General features: G+C 40.5%; 1 protein-coding gene across 3 annotated transcripts in view; it reads left to right on the top strand.

The window, feature by feature from the left end:
* Positions 1 to 21,319, top strand: part of CCDC83 (coiled-coil domain containing 83) — a 66,601-nt gene that overhangs the window by 28,103 nt on the left and 17,179 nt on the right. For all 3 annotated transcript variants that reach the window (XM_003254585.3, XM_012503035.2, XM_030828951.1), the window contains 4 exons: positions 1,321 to 1,483; positions 5,031 to 5,198; positions 13,705 to 13,796; positions 17,343 to 17,411. In XM_003254585.3, the coding sequence (XP_003254633.2) occupies positions 1,321 to 1,483; positions 5,031 to 5,198; positions 13,705 to 13,796; positions 17,343 to 17,411 (492 nt within the window). The remainder of the gene's footprint in view (positions 1 to 1,320; positions 1,484 to 5,030; positions 5,199 to 13,704; positions 13,797 to 17,342; positions 17,412 to 21,319) is intronic.

The following is a 21,319-nucleotide window of genomic DNA, read 5'->3' as shown; positions in this document are numbered from 1 at the left end:
CCGTCTCTACTAAAATTACAAAAAAAAGTTAGCCGGGTGTGGTGGTGGGAGCCTATAATCCCAGCTACTTGGGAGGCTGAGGCAGGAGAATCGCTTGAACCAGGGAGGTGGAGGTTGCAGTGAGCCAAGAACCCACCACTGCACTCCAGCCTTGGTGACAGAGCAAGACTCCATCCCAAAAAAAAAAAAAAAAGTTTCAGATTTAGAGCATTTCAGATTTTGAATTTTCTTATTTTTATTTTTTGAAACTGGGTCTTTCTCTGTCACCCAAGCTGGAGTGCAATGGTGCGATCATAGCTCACTGTAACCTCAAACTCCTGGGCTAAAGCAATCTTCCCTCCTCAGCCTCCTGAATAGCTGAGACTACAGGCACCACCATGCCTGACTAAATTTTAAATTTTTTGTAGACACAGCATCTCACTATGCTGTCCAGGCTTGTCTTGATCTCCTGGCCTCAAGTAATCCCCCCACCTCTGCCTCTGAAAGCACTGGAATTACAGGCATGAGCCACCACACGCTGCCCAGATTTTGGATATTCTAATTAGGTATGCCCTGTATGCTAATTGTTTTTCCCCTATAGGTAAGGTGTGGTTTTTCTCAGACTGCTTTTAAGACTTTTCCCTTATATTTAGTTTTCAGAAGTTTGATTATGATGTTTCTTAACATGGATTTCTTCCTGCTTATCTTGTTTGGGGTACGCTCAGCTTCTTGAATTCATAGGTTTATGTCTCTTGGAAATTTGGGAAGTTTCTAGCCATTATTTATTTGAGTACTTTTTCAACCCTGCCCTCTTTGTCTCCCTCTAATACTCCAGTAACATGAATCTTTTGTTATAGGCCAGGCTTGCTGGCTCACACCTGTAATCCCAGCACTTTGAGAGGCCAAGTGAGTTTCAGAGCAGCATAGCAACATAGCAAGACCTCATCTCTAAAAAAACAAAAAAAAAAAGTATTAAAAATAATAATTCTAAAACGTCAGCCACCTTAGTATTGGCATCTACATATTGTCATTTTTCATTTAGTTTACAATCTTCCCTGCTTCTTGGTATGATGAGTGATTTATTGAAACCTGGACATTTTTGTATAATGTCTTAAGACTCTAGATCTTATTTGTAATCTTCTGTTTTACCTAGCTTTTATTGGCATTGCTCCACCAGGGGAAGTAGGGATACCACCTTATAATGCCTGGTGGAAGTAGAAGTCCAGGCTTCCCACTTGGCTTCCTGTGATACCCAAAGGCCGGGAACTTCTTGACTCTATTTTGAGGAAAAACAGTGTAGATAGTTGATCAAACATGAATGACTGTTGATTTTCATGACAGAATAGCCGCTTAAAAGAAGAACAGATTTGGCACATACGGCATCTACTAAAGGAACTGAGTGAAGAGAAGGCAGAGGGATTGCCAGTTGTGACAAGAGAGGATGTTGAAGAAGCGATGAAGGAAAAATGGAAGTTTGAAAGAGACCAGGAAAAAAACTTGAGAGGTGATTTAGGAACATAGAAAACTATCATAGAGTTGTGCCAAGTTATTTCTTGAATATATTAATGCTTTATTCTTCCAATATGTTCAAAATGCTGTGAGTATATTTTAAACGGCATCATTACCACCGCAGCCACAAACACATGTAGGTAAATGGGCAGGAGAGGGAAATAATAAAGTGGGTATAGGTAGTGAAGCCAAGCAACGAGGTGGAAGAAGGGTAGTGATCAAAAACAGATGAAATTTATCTGACTGTTTTTTTTGAGATAGGGTGTAGTTCAGTCACCCAGGCTGGAGTGGAGTGGTGCAATCTCAGCTTACTGCAATCTTAACCTCCCGGGCTCATGCAGTCCTCCCACCTCAGCCTCCCAAGTAGCTGGGACTCCAGGTGCACACCACTATGCCTGAGAATTTTGTCCCTTTTTTGTAGAGATGAGGTCTTGCTATGTTGCCCAGGCTGGTCTCGAACTCCTGGGCTCAAGGGATAGTCCCACCTCAGTCTCCCAAAGTTCTGGGATTACAGGCGTGAGCCCCCATGCCCAGCCTCATCTGACTCTTACAACAGGACAGTATCTTGTTAAACACCATTACTCATAGTAGGGTTTTGTTCTTTTTCTTTTTCTTTTTTTTTTTTTTAATTCCATTATTTGGTGGTTTCATTGGCTTCAGCTTCAGCTTAGATTTGGGAATGATAAGGCAAATATAACCACGAAAGATGTTTCCCCTAATATCTCTAAGGGAGCCAAGCACCCCATTAGATGGGGGAAATAGGGATTAGAGTTGGGAAAGGGGAAGCTTGGAGAACATGGGTAGTAATGACACGAGGTGCAGGCAATGAAAGACCCAGGGCATACTCTTGCTGTAGGCTTAGGAAATACCATGGTACTGAGGGTAAATCATGCAGTTCTGACATACACATTTTGAAATTCCTATTCTTTCATTCTAAACTTGCTGCTAAGATTTCTAGGACCACTTTTGCCAAAACCTCCATAAATAACATCCCTGCTAGGAAGCTGGAAAACACGAGAAAGAGACCTAAGTGCTATCATTTGCTAGCCCTTAGGAAATCCACGTATTTCTGGATTTCTCCAAGTGCCTACTTAGCTGAGCACTTTGCACAAAGCAGGCTCTCCACTCAATAGATATTTGTTGTTTTGAGTGAAATCGTTTCCAAGACCAAACATCAATAGGCAGGTTTCATTTTTAGGGGAGTCCAAAACTGTTCCCATAGACCTCCTCCTACCCAAGTCTCTTCATTGGCAATAGGGATGTCATGACGTGGTAGATAGTATATTTTGCACGACTTCTTTCCAAGAGAGTTCTGCTTATGTTTGGAAGGAATACTTTAATAAGTCCCTTGAGATGGAGTGAGCCCCCCCCCCCCCCACCCCCCCCCCCAAAGGATGCTCAGGTGTGCTCGCTAAACTGCCTTCTAAAGGAATGGGCCTAGTTAGTTGAGATGCGCCTGTTGATGGTTTGGGCTGAGCATGGGGATGTGTCATACAAGCCCGGGCCACACTGCATGACTGAGCACAGTAGAGGAGGACTGGACATGCATGGGAAGAAAGGAAGCTCACAGACATGGAGGAAGAGAAGGAAAGTAAGAGAACAGAAGTGTCTGGAAAACATTTCCGAGGTAGTCACTTTATGTCCCAGGTAGTCCCTTGCAACTCATTTTGGTGTGGAGCAGCAGCAGGTGCTTCACCTGTCAGCTTGTTACAATGCCAATTCCCAGGCCCCACCCAGACCTACTGAATCAGAATCTGCATTCTGACAAGATCCCAGGGGATTCCTATGCACAGTAAGGTTTGAGAAATACTGTTGCAACCCTTTTCATCCAACTTTTAGTAAGGACTCTTTCAGTTGCAAGGATAAAAAGTCCAACTCAAACTAGCCTAAGCATAAAGGGGATGTTAGTCTTTTCACATCACTTAACACAGAAAGACAGAGTGCTTCTGACCTGGATGCAAGGCCTCACATGCTGTCAGATCTCAGCTTAAACAAACAAACAAAAATCTCCGGGGTGTATGTGTTACTAGAAGGGAAGGGAAGAGGTTCTAAGAAAGTAGAAAAACAGCCACTACATCCATCTTCCTTTTACAATCTTCAGTGACATCTACCAACCCTCCCCTCAAAGGCCAAATGGGGCACCGGCCTGAGACAGTAGCAGTCTGCTCGAATGAGAGAACAACTGCCCATCTGGCTTATAGTAGTATTAATAATTGTTTAATGAAAAATATCCATCATTTGTTAAGAGATTTTAAATATAGTATCTTGTGGCCAGGCATGGTGACTTATGCCTGTAATCCTAGCACTTTGGGACGCCAAGGCGGGCAGATTGCCTGAGGTCAGGAGTTCGAGACCAGCCTGGCCAACATAGTGAAACCCTGTCTCTACTAAAAATACAAAATTAGCTGGGCGTGGTGGTGGGTGCCTGTGATCTCAGCTACTTGGCAGGCTGAGGCAGGAGAACCACTTGAACCTGGGAGGCAGAGGTTGCAGTGAGTCGAGATCGCGCCACTGCTCTCCAGTCTGAGCGACAGAGTGAAACTCCATCTCAAAAAAAAAAAAAAAAAAAATAGTATCTTGTGTACATCTTTGGAAAAAGATGAGTCCTGAGTCCTTCTGGGCCTCTGAACTGAAGCATATCACCCTGGCCTGATTGAAATGCTTCAGTCATTCAACAGACATTTATTGAGCACCAACTAATTGCCAGGCTCTGTGCTAAGCGCTGGATTTACAGAGATGAATACAATGTAGTCTTGCCTTCAAAGAACTCTCAAACAAGGTGATATATGGTGATGAGACAAACAGCCATTAAGTTTGTTGTACTTGACTCTTTTGTAATGCTTCTTTTTCAAAAATATTCAGCAACATGATATTTGGCGTAAAGACTGAATAGAATATCATGTTTAGCAAACAAAGCTTATATCCCTGAAATAGTTCAATATTTGTACATATTTAACTAGGGAACTTACCCATCACTCTGGTTTTACCAAAGCGGGGTGGGAGAAGACATGTTATTATGACTATCAGAGGCTATCATTTCATACAAGAGAAATCCAAATAAATGAACTTTAGATGACTGAATTAAACAATTTACTTACAAAAATGGTTGCCAAAGACCTGGGAAGGACACAAGTTGAAATCACTTTTGCTCAGAGGGTATAGTGGCCAGAAAAATGACAATTTACTAATAAAGAATACATATTATATGATACACTATACAAAATAGGACCCTTATTAAGCTATCACAGGAATGGTGTAAACTTGAAGCTTCCTAGGCATATGGGTTGTCTATTATGCCTTTCAATCAACCCTCAAACAACACATCTACTTTGTAATCAGAAGTTTAATTTTACTTAGATTTTGAATCGGGAGATAGATAAACAATAGTTTGAATAGTTTAGAATTTCCTAAATTTTAGATATAAAATAGTATTTATGAGTTAACAGTATTTTAATATCGGATCTTAACTTCTTAAAACCAGATTGCAACATATAATGGTTACAAGGAAAATAGAAATGACACAGTGTCTTTATTTTCAACAGATATGCGCATGCAAATAAGTAATGCTGAGAAACTATTTCTTGAGAAACTCAGTGAAAAGGAATATTGGGAGGAGTACAAGAATGTAGGGAGTGAACGACATGCTAAACTCATTACCTCCTTACAAAATGACATCAACACAGTTAAAGAGAATGCAGAGAAAATGTCAGGTCAGTTGCAACAAAACTAGTTCAAGTTCAGTAAAAAACATCTTTAGTAGGGCATACATTGATGGAAGAAAAAAGTGTGTACTCCCTGAATCATTCATTACTCTGCTGTCAGCACAAGCAGCTGTGAGCCTAAGGGTAAAGGTGGAGGGAGGAAGCAGAAAAATGATCCCAGGACCACCTGTGAAACTGAGAAGGGGAAATAAAGAAATGGGCGGGTGGGGGGCGGTGTGCAGAAGCCCTGTGACCAACTGACTTTAAGAAAGAAGCTTCTTGCTGGATGCGGTGGCTCATGCCTGTAATCTCAACAGCCTGAGGCTGGAGGATCGCTTGAGCCCAGAAGTTTGAGACCAGCCTGGGCAACACAGTGAGACCATATCTCTACAAAAAATTAAAAAATCAGTTGGGCGTGGTGGCTCGTGCCTGTAGCCCCAGCTACTTGAGAGGCTGAGGTGGGAGGATCAGTTGAGCCCCATGGTCAAGACTGCAGGGAGCTGTGATTGTGCCACTGCATTCCAGCCTGGGTGACACAGCAGACCTTGTCTCAAAAAAAAGAAGAAAGAATCTTCATTCAATGGATGTGGTCTGCATATTTCCACACTGGGACAGGAGCAATTCCACCAAGATAGGAGTGTCCTGAGGCCAGGTTATATTAGAAAGAGAACTCACCTGGGGCAAGCTGTGTCAGCTTAGCCCGGCTGGATAGCCAGAATCATCATGGAGAAATGTCAAAGTCAATTTAGTTGTAACCAGGGAAAAACTGAGGAACAAACATGAGATGAGAAGTGGAGAGGCTATAGAGTAGGATGCTGTCAGCAGAAATGAAGCTTACCAGGACTAGATCTGGACACGATGAGGGCCAGCTGTCTGTCACTGAGACAAGCATAGTGGCTTAAAAGAACACCAGAGACCCAGACACAGAAGAGTCATAGGACAGAATTAATGTGGGAAGTCTGGCCCAAAAGAGTTGCTGTGGGTGGACAACAGTCCAGGACCCAGCTGGAGATAGTGCCCTGCGTTATGGAGGGGTTCCTGTGGGTGGTTCCCATGTTCACCATTCAGGGCTCTCTGCTTGTGGACCAATTTGTATGTAAGTTTCGCAGCTTAGGGCCTCTGCACCACAGTGGTGGTGTAAACTTGGCCCCAAATCAGTCTGGGCTTGAAATTCTACTTTGTCAAAAGGTTCTTCTTCTGAAAAGAGAACGAGTGCCAGCCTGCTACTCCCTCTGTCCCCACTCAAATCCTCTCCCACTATTACCAGTTTCTTATGTAGCAGTCAGAAATATTCTATGCATATAAATATATCACAAATAGCATGCTATAAATATGATGTCTTACTTGCTTTCCATGTAACAACATGAACATCCTTCTAATCAGTATATCTTAATACTGCCTCATTCTTCCAGTGGTTGCATTGTTTTATTGTACCTTTTTTTTTTTTTCGAGACAGGGTCTCACTCTGTCACCCAAGCTGAAGTGCAATTGCATGAACACAGCTCGCTGCAGCCTCAATCTCCCAGGCTCAAACGATCCTCCCATCTCAGCCTCTTGAGCAGCTGGGACAGCAGGCATGTACTGCCATACCTAGCTAATTTTATTTATTTTTTGTAGAGGTCTCACTGTGTTTCCCAGGCTGGTAACCATAATTTTTTTGACCAGTTTTTTACACATAAGCATTAAGGTTGTTTCTAGTGTTTTACTATTACAAATAATGCTGCAATGACTATCCTTACACATATCTCATTTTCCTGTGACAAATATTCTTGTATTTATGTCATTTCATTTATGTGTATCTCTGAAAGAAATGGTTGTGTGAAACAGACTGTTTATTTTACTGTGATAAATGTGGCCCTCCATAAAGGTTGTACCAAGTGGTACTTCTATGAGTATGCATGAGGATACCTATTTTCCCACATCTTCAGCAACAGGGAGTGGTGTCCAAATTTTTGTTCTTTGTCGGTCTTATGGGTCGAAAATGGTATCTCATTGTAGTTTTAATTTCCATTTCTTTTATTAAAAGTGACACTGAATGTGTCTTTTCATAACTTCAAGAGCTATATGAATTTCCTTTTCCATGAACCATTTGTTCACATCTGTCACCCATTTTTCTATTGTGTTGTGGCACTCTTTACATTTTAAAGAAATTAGCTCTTTAACTGTGATATAAATTGCAAATATTTTTCCCATTTGTCATTAGTTTTTTTGTTTGTGGTTTTTTAATGAAGAAATGTTGTGCTTTTAAAGTGCCCAACTTATCAGTCTTTGATTTTATGTTTATAAGATTATGAATGAATTCTCCAATATTTTATTGTAAAATTTTTATGATTTTGTTTTTATATTTAAGTCTTTGTTTTTGTGTGAGAGAGTAATCCAACTTTATTTTTTTACCAAATGGTTTTCCAGTTGTTCCAACATCATTTATCATCAATTTTTATCCTACTGATTTGAAGTGCTAACTTTATTATACTTTTCTCATATATATCTGAGTCTTATTCTCTACTATCTATTCTGATTCACTCATCTGCCTATGCATTTGTTAACCAGTAAAATACTTTTTAAAAAGTTATTTTTCTGGCATGTTTTCAAAATTTCAAATATTTTAGCCAGTATTTATTTTACATTTTTAAAGCAGGAAAAGATAAAGATCTTCTCATATAAACTTAACCCAGTATCTTGATCAGAAGTTTGGATGATTGGGCCAGGCGTGGTGTCTGACGCCTGTAATCCCAGCATTTTGGGGGGTCCACGGTGGGTGGGTCACCTGAGCTCAGGGGTTCGAGACAAGCCTGAGCAACAGTGAAACCCCATCTCTATCAAAAATACAAAAGTTAGCTGAGTGTGGTGCCACACACCTGCAGTTCCAGCTACTTGGGAGGCTTAGGTGGGAGGATCACCTGAGCCTAGTAGGCAGAGGTTGCAGTGAGCCAAGATTGCACCACTGCACTCCAGTCTGGGCGACAGAGAGAGACCTTGTCTTAAATTAATGAATTAATTATTAACTAGGATGATTTCTTTGACTTAAAAATTTTTATGCGGTTGTATTCAACTTTGGGGTGGTAAAAACATTTAAATATTGAATTACTTGCTGGTCAAGCCATGGGGCACAGCTATAAGAAAATGGTTGTTATGGGCTTGTATTATTTTCCATTAGTTTTAGGGACTTGTCTTAACCATCCAGGTAGCAGCAGCCACTCCACCAGGGAACTATTAAAACATGTTGGGGACCACTAACTGGACACAATGAATATGAGCAAGACTCCTAAATCAATCTATCTGAAGGCTTACTACCATCATCCCCTCTTTTTATCCTACCTTCTACACAGGCTTCCTTCTTTCATGATTTTCCTGGAATTCTCCTCCAACAATTATGGGGTTTGTGTTAGTTAGGCTGCTTTACATGCAAGGAACAGAGATCAACTCAGGCTATTGTTGGGGGCTGGGAGGTTGCTGTAAGTGAAAGAGGATATTAAAACTTTTTAAAGTCTCAGTTTAAACCGAGATGGCAAAATGAGATGAGATACCACCACATAGATTTGCAAGTTGATGAAGAAGAAAACCAGTTTCACATCTTTGACCATCGAATTCCAGTCTATACAAGAAGTTAGAGAGACCAGGAAAAGGTTGTTAGAAATTAGGGGACAACTTTTGGAAAGAGCTTTTGGTGTGCTATCAGTCCTACTCTTTCCCCCACCGAGGAGCAGGTAAAAGGTAATTCCTCCTCCATCTCAAATCCAGGTGAAAGGTCTTCAGAGAGATTTCTCAGATGGTTCAGTATGTGTCCCCTGCAGTCTGGGCATTCAGGTCTAATTTATGACTCATTCCTGAGAAATCTAGGGAATAAGTGGCTGACGAGCTAACCGCACTGACAGCAGAACACATAAGAGGTGGCTGCTGCCCTGGGTTGGGCCTGCACTCCCGAATTTGTCAGGGCAAAGAATGGAGGAGTGTTTCTTTTTTTTTTTTTTTTGCAGTGACATTTGATATACAGTTTTATCAGAAGTAATACCTTTAGGTTACAGTTATGTGAAAAAGAGAAACTATGTGACATTATAGGCTTTCTCCTAGAATATCCAAAATGCTCATCAACAGTTAATTAGTACAAGAAAGATGACCACCAGGTGATTGAATAGAGTGTTTCTTGTCGACTTGTTATGAGAGAGAGTTGGGGAACAGTCATGTGAAATCTTGCCGGGGACAGCTGACTAGGGTGTTGGGGGCCGGTGATAGGTCCCCAACAGAAAAACAGGGATTTTGTATGTGTGGGAGGGGAGTGCAGAATTGAAAACCAGGGACCAACAGAAAAGTTGTTACCAACTTCTAAGGACAGTACTTGACCTGGATCAAGGGAATGCAGATGAAATCTCATTTGAAATGGGGAAGCTTATCCTCCAAAGAACCTACTAAAACACTCCCATGACACAATGTGTCAGCCTTGAATGCCAGCTAGGTCCAGAAAGTGGACATGAGCTTGAGACAGTATCAGTCAAGTGAGAGCTTTCTTACCATTTTCCATGTTTCCCTCTTCCCTTCAGCACTGAGAGAGGAATCACGGAAGCTCAAGGCAGAGGAAACGGCAGCAGGCCCAAGTTAGGAAAGGGGATTGGCATAACTTTGAAAGAAGTTTAAATTGTCGCAATATTCTGAACATATTAATTACTTGTTGGAGGACCTTTTGTTACCACAAAGAAACCAGAAGTCATAGGATTTACCATATATTTTATTGAGCAGAAGTCAATTGCCTCACAGTATGAGTTTTAAAGGAAAGAGACAAAAATTAAGTTGCTTGACTTCCCAAGAGTAATGCTTGTTGGCTGTAACACAAATGAGGAAAGGGAAGACTGAAGACAGAATGATATCAGCGGTGGTTCTAGGCATGGCTCCTCCCCACATTTCTCTCCCCTGATCTGTGACTGTCCATCTCATTGGCACCTCTGCTTTGCTCTGCATACCTGTCCCCCTTCTCTTCTACTTCCCACAGAACAGTTCTTGCAGTATTCTCCAGCCCAGTTCCAAAGACATCTGGTGCCATCATCCACCTTATCAAAGATGACCAACAGCCTTTGTCCATACCACCTCATGGGTCACCAGTCAGCCCCAGCACAAACTGTTCCTCGGTCACCTGCCTTACTCAGCAGCCTCCCCTGAAACCCAAGGGGCGGGGAGGAGAAAATACTTAGAGCTGCTTCTCTGAACTTTAGCTAGAATGGGATAGTTGGATACTAGTATAGAAAACAGTCACTAACATACCCAGGCCAAGGCTACTTCTCCTAGATAAAAGGAAAAGGAACCTTAGATTAAGCCCAGGAATAGAGAAGGTGAGGGGTTATTACAAGTCATTAGATAATTACAGTCACAGAGCATTTTTATTTTTGTCCTTTACTGGGGCACAGGACAGGGATTCTTAAAAGTTCTTTGTACACTAACAGCGAATTTTTTTAAATTAGGTTCAAGACTCCTTACAAAAAAGTAACATTGTTTCTTTGAATGTTAATTTTCTTGCCTATAAAATCAGAGTCCCTTGGTGATCTCCAAAAGGATTCACATTTCCAGCATCTGCTTTTCCATGTCTTGTCTAATCCTTACAAGTTCCTTTGAGTTAGATATAATTAGGCCAGTTTAAAGATAAGAAAACAGGCCCAGAGAAGTTAATTGCCCTAACCAAAGTCACAATGTTAGTAACAAATGGAACAGAGATTTGAACCTAGGTGTGTTAGGCCACAAATCCATCTGCTTCAAATAGCCCTCTGAATCTGTGATTCAGGGAGTTGGGGCGGCTCCAAAGAGATTACTACCTGGCCAGTGTTTCTGCTAGCTCCTGTTCAGTTTTCTCCAAAAGGGGCTGAGAAGAGGCCACTGCCACAAGAGAGGGTCACCACAATGGAGCTATGTGACCCCAGAAGTCAGAGAAGAGTACATAATAAAGCTCTCAACAGGCCAGGAGGAGTAAACCAAAGCAGAGCCAGACACAGCAGGGAAGGCAGAACAGTGCAAAGCAAACTAGCCAGTACAGTGTGGGGTCAGCTTCCGGGAAGGGACCCCATTAGATGGGGTGTCTGAGAAGCAAGGAGTCTTCTGCACAGTCCTAATCTGCCAAGCTCCCACTTGCAGTGTTTCGAGCTTTTACTAGGAGACTTTTACATGCCCCACTTTCTTTGGCTGCATTCGCCAATAAATGGTTAATTGTTACCAGAAGCATCATCTGAATCACAAAGGGTAACAATGAGATTCTCACATTCACCCTTGTGCTGGGTACTGTGTTTTTAAGAAGAAAAACGGTCCATACACCTTTATATGGAAGTCGGAAGAGAATAGAATGTGAATATTGCTTTTTCAGTATTAATAAGGCAATAGAGAAAGCTACATCTTTAGTCAGAGTGTATTTGATAATCTATTTTTAAATTATTTATAGCAAAGAATTAATACTTCATGCTATCAAGCTACAGGTTTTATGGTTTCTTTTAGATGCTAAGAATGTAAAATCCATTGTGCTCCTGATCCACTGCAACTTTTAGATTGATTATTGTGTTTTGTTGGGTAGAAGTTCAAATAAATAACCAACATTAAGCTGATGGGCTAGGGTAAATTGAAAAAAGAAATTCCATCAGAAATGAGTTTGGAAGGATTAAAATATTCATGAGATTAGTTCAAATAAGAAAGAAAAACGCAGGCTGTATAAACGGGAATATGTAGGTTGGAATAATAAAGCCTTCCACTTCTTATTCTCTAGATGTCAAATTAGACTAACTCCAAAAACCTGATGAATTCTTGCTTATGAACTACTACCTCACTCTAGTCCAACTCTATTAGAGGCAGAAGCTGCCCTCTCCTGACCACCTTTTCTGGCCACCCCACAAGTTAGGAGAACTCTCCCTTTCTCTCTCTCTCTACTCCCTCTTCCCCTTCCCACCAAAGCTGCCAGAGAAGGAGAAGAGCCAATATTTGCTTTCTGGTGCTGAAGCCTCAGATCACTGCCCACCAAAGACTTGCAGTTTGCCAAATTTGATTTTCTTCAAAATATTTTTTGGCATGTATTGTGTCCCAGGGATACAGTAATGAAAAGATATGGAAGAGAAGTTTTTACTTTCTGCTCTCAGCGTTTTCATCTAATACGAGAAACAGTTATGCTAGTACAAAGTATAGACGAGGGCTGAATAACTCTTGCCCAGCTCTCTGGCCTGAGTTCCAGTGGTAGCCGCCTTAGCTGGGCTCCTGGTCAATTGAAAGACCAGATCTGCAGATCTCCTTCCTTACAGCATAAAATCCCTGAGGGTTCTGCTTTGGCTGACTTGGTCTGTGAAGAAAATTTTCCCTTTGGAACAATGCCCTAAGTCAGGGTTCCCCAACCCCCAAGGCCACAGACCAAGATTAGTCTGTGGCCTGTTAGGAACTGGGCCACACAGCAGGAGGTGAACAGTGGACAAGCAAGTGAATCTTCGTCTGTATTTACAGCCGCTCTCCGTCACTTGCATTACCGCCTGAGTTCTGCCTCCTGTCAGATCAGCAGAAACATTAGATTCTTTTAGGAGCGTGAACCCTATTGTGAACTGCACATGTGAGGGATCTAGGTTGCATGCTCCTTATGAGAATCTAATGTCTAATGATCTGTCACTGTCTCCCATCACCCCCAGATGGGACCATCTATAACCAAGAAAACATATCACAAGCACAGGGTTTTTTTCTGTCTTAACCAGCAATATTTGCAGTGTCTTACATACTGTTTGGCATACAGAAAGAGCTTGATAGTTACTTGTTGAAAAAAGGAATGAACAGATTGGACTTATTTGTCCAGCTTTCTTATTCTCCACTCTTTAAAGCAGCCTTGCTGTCACAGTGTCTCATCGTCCTTAAGAAGGGATATTGATTTCATGATCTCTAAGCATCTTTCAAGGCCTAAATTTTATGATTCTTTGCTCTCTCAATAATGACATTTGTGAACATATGAAAATCTCGAGAGGACAGAGAATCCTGTGCTTCATTTCTGTCTGTATTTCTCACCTGAGCCTAACTTATAACCAGGTCTATCAACTTTCTCAGCCCCCTTAATCCCTCCCTACTCTCCTCTCCTCATTCTGTCTTTCCTGCCCCAGGAAACACATGCCAAGAATACATCTAGTTAGATGAAGTCAGACAGAATGCTACCCGAACTGATAATAAAGTCTTCATATTTCGGTTGTGGAGTAGTAAGTTGTGTGATATGAAGAGTAGACTGCCACACAAATGCTAAACTATTTGAAATTCTGCCTTTGGAGAGACAGTCCTTTGAAAATACAAATGGTCTTGTGTAAGAGATCTTAAACTAATTCACATTAAGGTATTAGTAAATTATTAGATCATATCTTCTAATTGGAGGATCTAGATTCTTCAGTAAAAATGTAACCTGAAAATTCAGAAAAAAAATGTTTAGAAAGGAGAACTGAGGATGATGGAAAATAAAATTTACTGACATCATAGTTTTACCTAGAATCAGGCTTGATAAGGCTTTTAATTTTCTTTTTTTTTTTTTTTAAAGAACACTATAAAATCACTCTGGAAGATGCTAGAAAGAAAATAATCAAAGAAACTTTGTTGCAACTGGACCAAAAGAAGGAATGGGCCACACAGGTATAATTCAATTTTCTTAAAATCAGAACAAAGCAAACATTTTCCCCCTATTTTTTCTTTGGGTATACTAGAGTGGTTAAGAACTTTGGATAGATTCTCAGATTTGGGATGCTCAACCTGTAATAATGGCTGTAACACAATATTAAAATAAAAGTTTTGAACGATTTATAAAATGAAATATAATTTGTCTAAAAAATACTTTATTTTATATCCAAACCTAAGAACGTGGATTCTGAAGGTAGACAGTTTGAGTTTAAATCACAGTTCTACACTTACTGGCTGTATAATGAATTTGTTACTTAGCTTTTCTGGGCTTCTGTTTCCTAATCTATAAAATGGAGAATAATACTAGTATTTACCTTAAAGAAATAGTGTGAGGATTAAATGAGATGATTTAAGTAATATAGTCTCTCACAAGAAGCAAGAGCTCAGTGAATTTTTTCTTTTTTTTGAGGCAAGATCTTGCTCTGTTGCCCAGGCTGGAGTGCAGTGGCACAATCACAGCTCACTGCAGTCTTCACCTCTTGGGCTCAAGCAATCCTCTCGCGTCAGCCTCCTGAGTAGCTGGGACTCAGGCATGTGCCACCACTCTTGGCTAATCAGTGAATTTTTAATCAGTTTTATTTTTAAGTATAAGAAATACAGGTTGAGTATCCCTTATCTGACACATTTCAGATTTTGGATTTTTTCAGATTCTGGAATATTTGTATTATACCAGTTGAGCATCTCAAATCCCCAAATCCAAAATCCAAAGAAGTCCGGGCTGGGTGCAATGGCACACTCCTGCAATCCCAGCACTTTGGGAGGCCAAGGCGGGTGCTTTGCTTGAACTCAGGAGTTTGAGATCAAGCTTGGGCAACAGGGCAAAACCCTGTCTCAGCTAGTCCCAGCTCAGTAGTGCCAGCTACTTGGGGCACTGAGGCAGGAGGATTGCTTGAGCCCAGGAGGTCGAGGCTGTGGTGAGCCGTATTTGCGCCACTGCACTCAGGCATGGGCAACAAAGTGAGACTTGTCTCAAAAAAAAAAAAAAAAAAACCCGAAAAACTGAAATTCTCCACAATCTGAAATCTTTTGAGAGCCAACATGATGCTCAAAGGAAATGTTCTTTGGAGCATTTTAGATTTCAGATTCTCAGATTTTGGATGCTCAACCTGTAATAACGGTTGTAACAAAATATTAAAATAAAAGTTTTGAATGAATTATAAAATGAAATATAATTTATCTAAAAAGTACTTTCTTATATACCCAAACCTAAAAGAGTATATTCTACACTGCTGGCACTTTAAAAATTTGGGGTATAAAATATTTTTGAGGCATAATTTTCAATCTTATATGTTCTCTAATTCCTTTGTTTTTACACAAAATATCTGAATTTTTTTTTTTTTTAATACAGTCGTGACCTCTCTTCAAACTATCTGCAAAATCAGTGAGGTCCTCACTAAGATTGTCTGTTCATCTGGGACATTTTTTTCTCAGAATCGTAAACATCTGGTCTCTTTTCAAAAAGATTCCTTATTGAATTTCAGTTGCTGTTATTTGTTGCATCCATGTTGGTTCAGTTGTTCTTTTACTCTCTTATTGCATTATTTTTACTAATTTACACAAATACAGAAGGTTTTGGAAAACTGATCAGCAATTTGCTCATGCAATTCAGCCACTTTGTAAGTGAATCTGACTCACTCACATGGTGAAATCAACCATTAAGTAATCTGACCATAGTTAGATGATTCAAAGTAGATATATAGGCCAAATAAGCCTACAATTTCAAGCATATATCGTGAGGACTATTCTAAATATTCTTTCAAGCATTTCACATTTAAGTCCCTCAGCAATCCAGTAAGCTGTAGAGATTTGCTAATGAGGAGACTGGAGTACAGAGAGGTTTTATGACTTGCCTAGAGCAAGTGGGAGAATCGAGATTCATTTCAGGAGGGCTCCTTCAGATCACTGCTCCTAATCACTAAACTATACATTTTCTTTTCTCCACATAATGTCGAACACTCACATACTTGAATGAATTTTCCTCATTTTAGCTGGCTATTTTATCATACAGTTCAACGTCCTACAATCCCAATGCTGTGCAACCTTAGATGCACATTAGAGTCACCTGAGAAATTTTTTTTTAACCCAGGTGATGCCTGTATCTCACCCATAGAGAAGGCCAATATATTGCCCTGGGATGTTGTGTGGGCTTCTGGGTTTTTCAAAGCTTCTAGGAGATTCAAATGTGTAACTAAGGTTGAAATCATTGATCCACTGTTAGTGAATCCAGCCATTAGCCAATTAATTTCAGTTAGGAGCAACTTCTTGCTTTCGTCCAAATGAAATTCTGTGTTGGAGGAAACTAGAATTATTTGTTGTAGCTGGAGTATAAAAATTCCTGGCTCCTAAGAAATATAGGTCCACTTGTAATTTAATAAGCATGACTTACAGAAAAATTTTTATGGCAAATCTTTCAACTCTTAAAGACTTTAATAGGGCTGGGCACGGTGGCTCACACCTGTAATCCCAGCATTTGGGGAGGCCAAGGTGGGTGGATCACTTGAGGTCAGGAGTTCGAGACCAGCCTGGCCAACATGGTGAAACCCCCATCTCTACTAAAAATACAAAACTTGGCCAGGCACGGTGGCGAGCGCCTGTAATCCCAGCTACTCAGGAGGCTGAGGCAGAAGAATCTCTTGAACCCAGGAGCAGAGGTTGCAGTGAGCCAAGATCACACCATCACACTCCAGCCTGGGTGACAGAGCAAGACTCCGTCTCAAAAAAAAAAAAAAGACTTTAACAGATAAATTTACCCTTAACACACTTTTAAATCATTTCTGTCCCTGTTTGTGATATAGATTATTTTTCTTAATTTTTCTTCTTTTGGTTCTGCCCTTCAGTTACTAAATATTGAATTTGTACCATAGTATCCACATAAAAGCATCTCGCAGAGAAATACAGTTGGTTATTCACTATAAAATTCTTTTCAATATCTATGTAATTGAAAATAAATTTATATTTTATGAACCTACTGACAAAGTAAGACTTTTTTGTCTTCTTTGTCCAAAATGCCTTTCTTCAGGAGACTAGCTACAGCCTACCCTGAAACTACTTGCTGTTAGATTTACAAATAAGTATGTTGTTATTACTGACATGCAAAATCTTTTCAAATTAAAAAGATAGTAATCTGTTCATGTTTTTGCTGTATGTTGGATTATGTCTGTGACTATAAACTTAAAGAATGTTTGATCACTGCAGTTTAACCATCTGAATTGTGAAACATGATTTCACCATAGCAGTCAGATTTGGTCACAATGGAGGTGAATTGAATGGTCAGTTACACATTGTCCAGTTCTCCAAATCACCTGTAATAGACAGTGTAAATCAGCAAAAGCAATACAATAGCATAGTAAAGAATGAACAACCAAACCAAAAGTTCTCAAGTTCCTAAAGTAATTACAGACACAATCTAAAATGAATGATCAGGATAACTGCACATCACTGTTGCTAAAATTGTGAATCAGCATGTGGCAACTCTTCCTTAATCCAGAAACTTTCTTTTAGAATGCTGTAAAGCTCATTGACAAGGGCAGTTATCTAGAGATCTGGGAGAATGACTGGCTCAAAAAAGAGGTGAGTGGAATTTATCAAAACAAACATTTTCTTCGTTCTCATTTTTTTAACTGGAAATGACTTTTAATCATGAACTGAAGTCATGGAAAAAGCATGGTACCATGACTGACTGAGACAAAATAAAATTCAAATGGAGTCCTCATCTCATTACAAGCTGTTACTCAACAAATATCATAAATAATCTCAATAATAATTAGAAAAAATGTTGGGGGTTATAATTCACATAGTAAACTCAAATGTGCAGTTTCTTTATGTCCGAAAACTTGATTTGGTCTTCCTCATGAGCCTACTTCCTCCTGGGTGATGGGACAAGTCTAAAGGACCATTCTAAGCTGATTCTCTGCTGGGTTAAATTGCCTCTTTTGAGTGACATGGTCTCCTTTGGTCTGTACCACTGACATTTGAACCAGATAATTCTTTGTTATGAGGTACTGTACTGTTTTCTCTAAATTGTACATGCTGGTCTTCTGCTCTTACTTCCGTATCTCCTTACCCTCATCTGTCTAGAAAACTCCAACTCACCCTCAGGCTTGGACTTTGATTATCAATTTCCATGTGAATCATTTTGTAATCTCTCCAAGAAATCTTGGTTGCTCCTTCCCCAGTGTTTTCTTGTTTTATTGTAACTCTTGCTAAAAGATGTTGAAATTGTCTATTTATGCGTCTGTCTCATTAATACACAGAGCAGGCTATATCTTTTCAACTATATGTCCATGGTACCTGATAAATAATCTGTGCTCATTAGTTACTGAATGACTGAATGTCAATGAATATAGATATATTCACTGAAGGGATTAATCAAATAAATAGCTTAGATCATAGGTTAAAACCTTTGTGAATTGTTTATTGTAGTTCAAGATGGTAGGCTGCATCCTGCCTCTCCTGAGGGCTCACCGAAATAAAATTATAAAAATTATAAAAATACAAAAAGAACTCATCCACAAAGAGAACAAGAGGAGTTAACTAGCAGGTGAGATTCCAGAAATCTTCTGACAGACAAAAAGTGGATGTGAGAGTATGTTGTTGGATGAAACGGGAAGCTATTACTTGGGCCAGATGTTACAAGAGAACTACAGAGGATGTGCAAAACTCAATGTTTTTGGAAACCTGGGAGATTCTCTGCTCAGAGTCTGTGTGTGCTATAGATGGTGGGAATGGGAACTGGAGCAGAAAACAAGAGGGTTACTTGATGATCTGAATAGGGAGCATCTGTATCAGTAAGCATCCACCATCACCCTCTACAATTTCCCTCACATACCATCAAAGTGTTTACTTTTGAACTAAGAACCTGATGACTGTCCTCTGAGAACACTAAACAAATTATCGGATAAAGGCAAAGGTTTCTAGTGCAGACATTAGATGTTTCTGTGCCCCACAGAAAATCCTTCCTATGTTGGCATTTAGGAAGCCACAACCTAGTATCCCACTCTTGCCTTCTCATCCTTTGGGATTTGCCAGTTCACACCACCTGCCATACCACATACAGTCTCCAGTCCACATTCCCATTCAGAGGAAAAATTCGGTATGAAAACAGACCTATTTACACAGTGGTGGGGAAAATCCATGCCATTCCCCAGACTTTTCTTAAATATAAACAGACATCCAAGGACCACCAGGCATTTGAGTACATTTGGCACAACAGAAGAGAAAGACCAAGTGAATTAACAACAAAATAAAAAGTAAACAATAACAACAAAAACAGCCTGTGGAAGAAATAGAAAAAATTTAGGGAACCGTGAAGGTCTTTTTTTTTTTTTTTTTTTTTTTAGAGACGGAGTCTTGCTCTGTTGCCCAGGCTGGAGTGCAGTGGCGCAATCTCGGCTCACTGCAAGCTCCACCTCCCGGGTTCACGCCATTCTCCTACCTCAGCCTGTCCGAGTAGCTGGGACTACAGGTGCCTGCCACCACACCAGGCTAATTTTTTTGTATTTTTAGTAGAGACAGGGTTTCACCGTGGTCTCGATCTCCTGACCTTGTGATCCGCCCGCCTCGGCCTCCCAAAGTGCTGGGATTACAAGCGTGAGCCACCGTGCCCGGCCCCGTGAAGGTCTTTTATTAGTATAATCAAAATAATCTGGCCAGGCATAGTGGCTCACACCTCTAATCCCAGCACTTTGGGAGGCTGAGGAGGGCAGATCGCTTGAGGCCAGGAGTTCAAGACCAGCCTGGCCAACATGGCAAAACCCTATCTCTACTAAAAATACAAAAGTTAGTTGGTCAAGATGGCTTACGCCTGTAGTCCCAGCTACTTGGGAAGCTAAAGTACGAGAATCGCTTGAGCCCAGGAGGCAGAGGTTGCAATGAGTCAACATCCCGTCAATGCATTCCAGCCTGGGCGACAGAGCGAAACCCTCTCTAAAAAAAAAAAAAAAAAAATCTGGCCAGACATGTTGGCTCACACCTATAATCCCAGCACTTTGGGCAACCAATGCAGGCAGATCACTTGAGTGCAGGAGTTTGAGACCAGCCTAGGCAACATGGTGAAACTCCATCTCAATATGTATATACTTTTTAAATCTGAGAAGGCATTTTATTTATAAAACAAGATGCTTTAAGAACAAAAATCAAATATAAAACAGGAAACAGAGCAGGCATGGTGGCCCACACCTGTAATTCCAGCACTTTGGCAAGTCAATGCAGGAGGATTGCTTTAGCCCAGGAGTTTGAGACCAGCCTGGGTAACATAGTGAAACCCCATCTATACAAAAAATAGAAAAGTTAACCAGGCATGGTGGTGAGCACCCATAGTCCCAAATACCTGGGAGGCTGAGGTGGGAGAACTGCTTAAGCTCAGCAGGTCAAGGCTGCAGTCAGCTGTGATTGAGCCACTGCACTCCAGCCTGGGCAACAGATTGAGACTCTGTCTCAAAAATAAAATAAAATAGGGAACAGAGAACAACTCTCAAAACAGGGAAGACCACAACACAAAAAAGAAAAAAAAAAGGAAGAAGAAAAATAAGAGACATAGAGTACTAATGTAAGACGTACAATATCCAACTAATACACAGTAATTTCAGAAAGAAAGAATAAGAACCAGAGCAGTGGCTCACTCCTGTAATCCCAACACTTTGGGAAGCTGAGGTGGGAGGATTTCTAGAGCCCAGGCATTCAAGACCAGACTAGGCAACATAGCAAGATCCCGGCTCTACAAAAAATTAAAAAAAAATTAGCCAGGCATGGTGGTGCATGCCTGTGGTCCCAGCTACTCAGGAGGCTGAAGTGGGAGAATCACTTGAGCCCAGGAGGTCAAGGCTGCAGTGAGCTACGATCACACCATTGCACGCCTGCCTGGGTGACAGACTGTCTCAAAGAAAGAAAAAAGAAAGAAAAAAAGGGCAAATAGAGGGAAGGAAATCATCAATGAAATAATAGAAGAAAATTTAAGGGTTCTGAAAAGGACATGAATTTTCAGAATACCAAGAACAAAAGGAAAATCCTAAAAGATTCTGGCAGAAGCAGGTGGGGGTGGGGGTGAAGTTAACTACAAAGGAATAAGACCCAAACTGACATTTGATTTTTCAATAGCAAAGTTCAGATGAAAAATTATTTTTAACTTGGAGTTCTATAGTCAGCTAAACTAGATTAAGGACAAATAAAGCTATTTTCAGAAATGCAAGGGCTCAGAATACTTCTCATGCTTTCTCAAGAATTTACTTAACCATGTATGTCAGCAAAACAAGAAAGTAAACTGATGAAGAGAAAAACAGGAAACAGTATACTTCCCAGTATACCGGGGAAGAAGTGTTTGAGGATGATAATTGTGTTGCAGGCCTAAAAAGCATCCCATCCAAGTTGAAACTGATCTCAATTCCAGGCTCTAAACCCACATATTCAACAACCAGCTGTGCAACCAGTGCAGACATCTCAAACTCCTAAATTGACTGCATCTTCCCTTTTTCTGAAAACTG

Source organism: Nomascus leucogenys, chromosome 15, assembly GCF_006542625.1.
Source record: "Nomascus leucogenys isolate Asia chromosome 15, Asia_NLE_v1, whole genome shotgun sequence".
NCBI lineage: Eukaryota > Metazoa > Chordata > Mammalia > Primates > Hylobatidae > Nomascus > Nomascus leucogenys.
The sequence above is the reverse complement of the archived record's forward strand: the minus strand, read 5'-3'. Positions and strand labels throughout refer to the sequence as shown.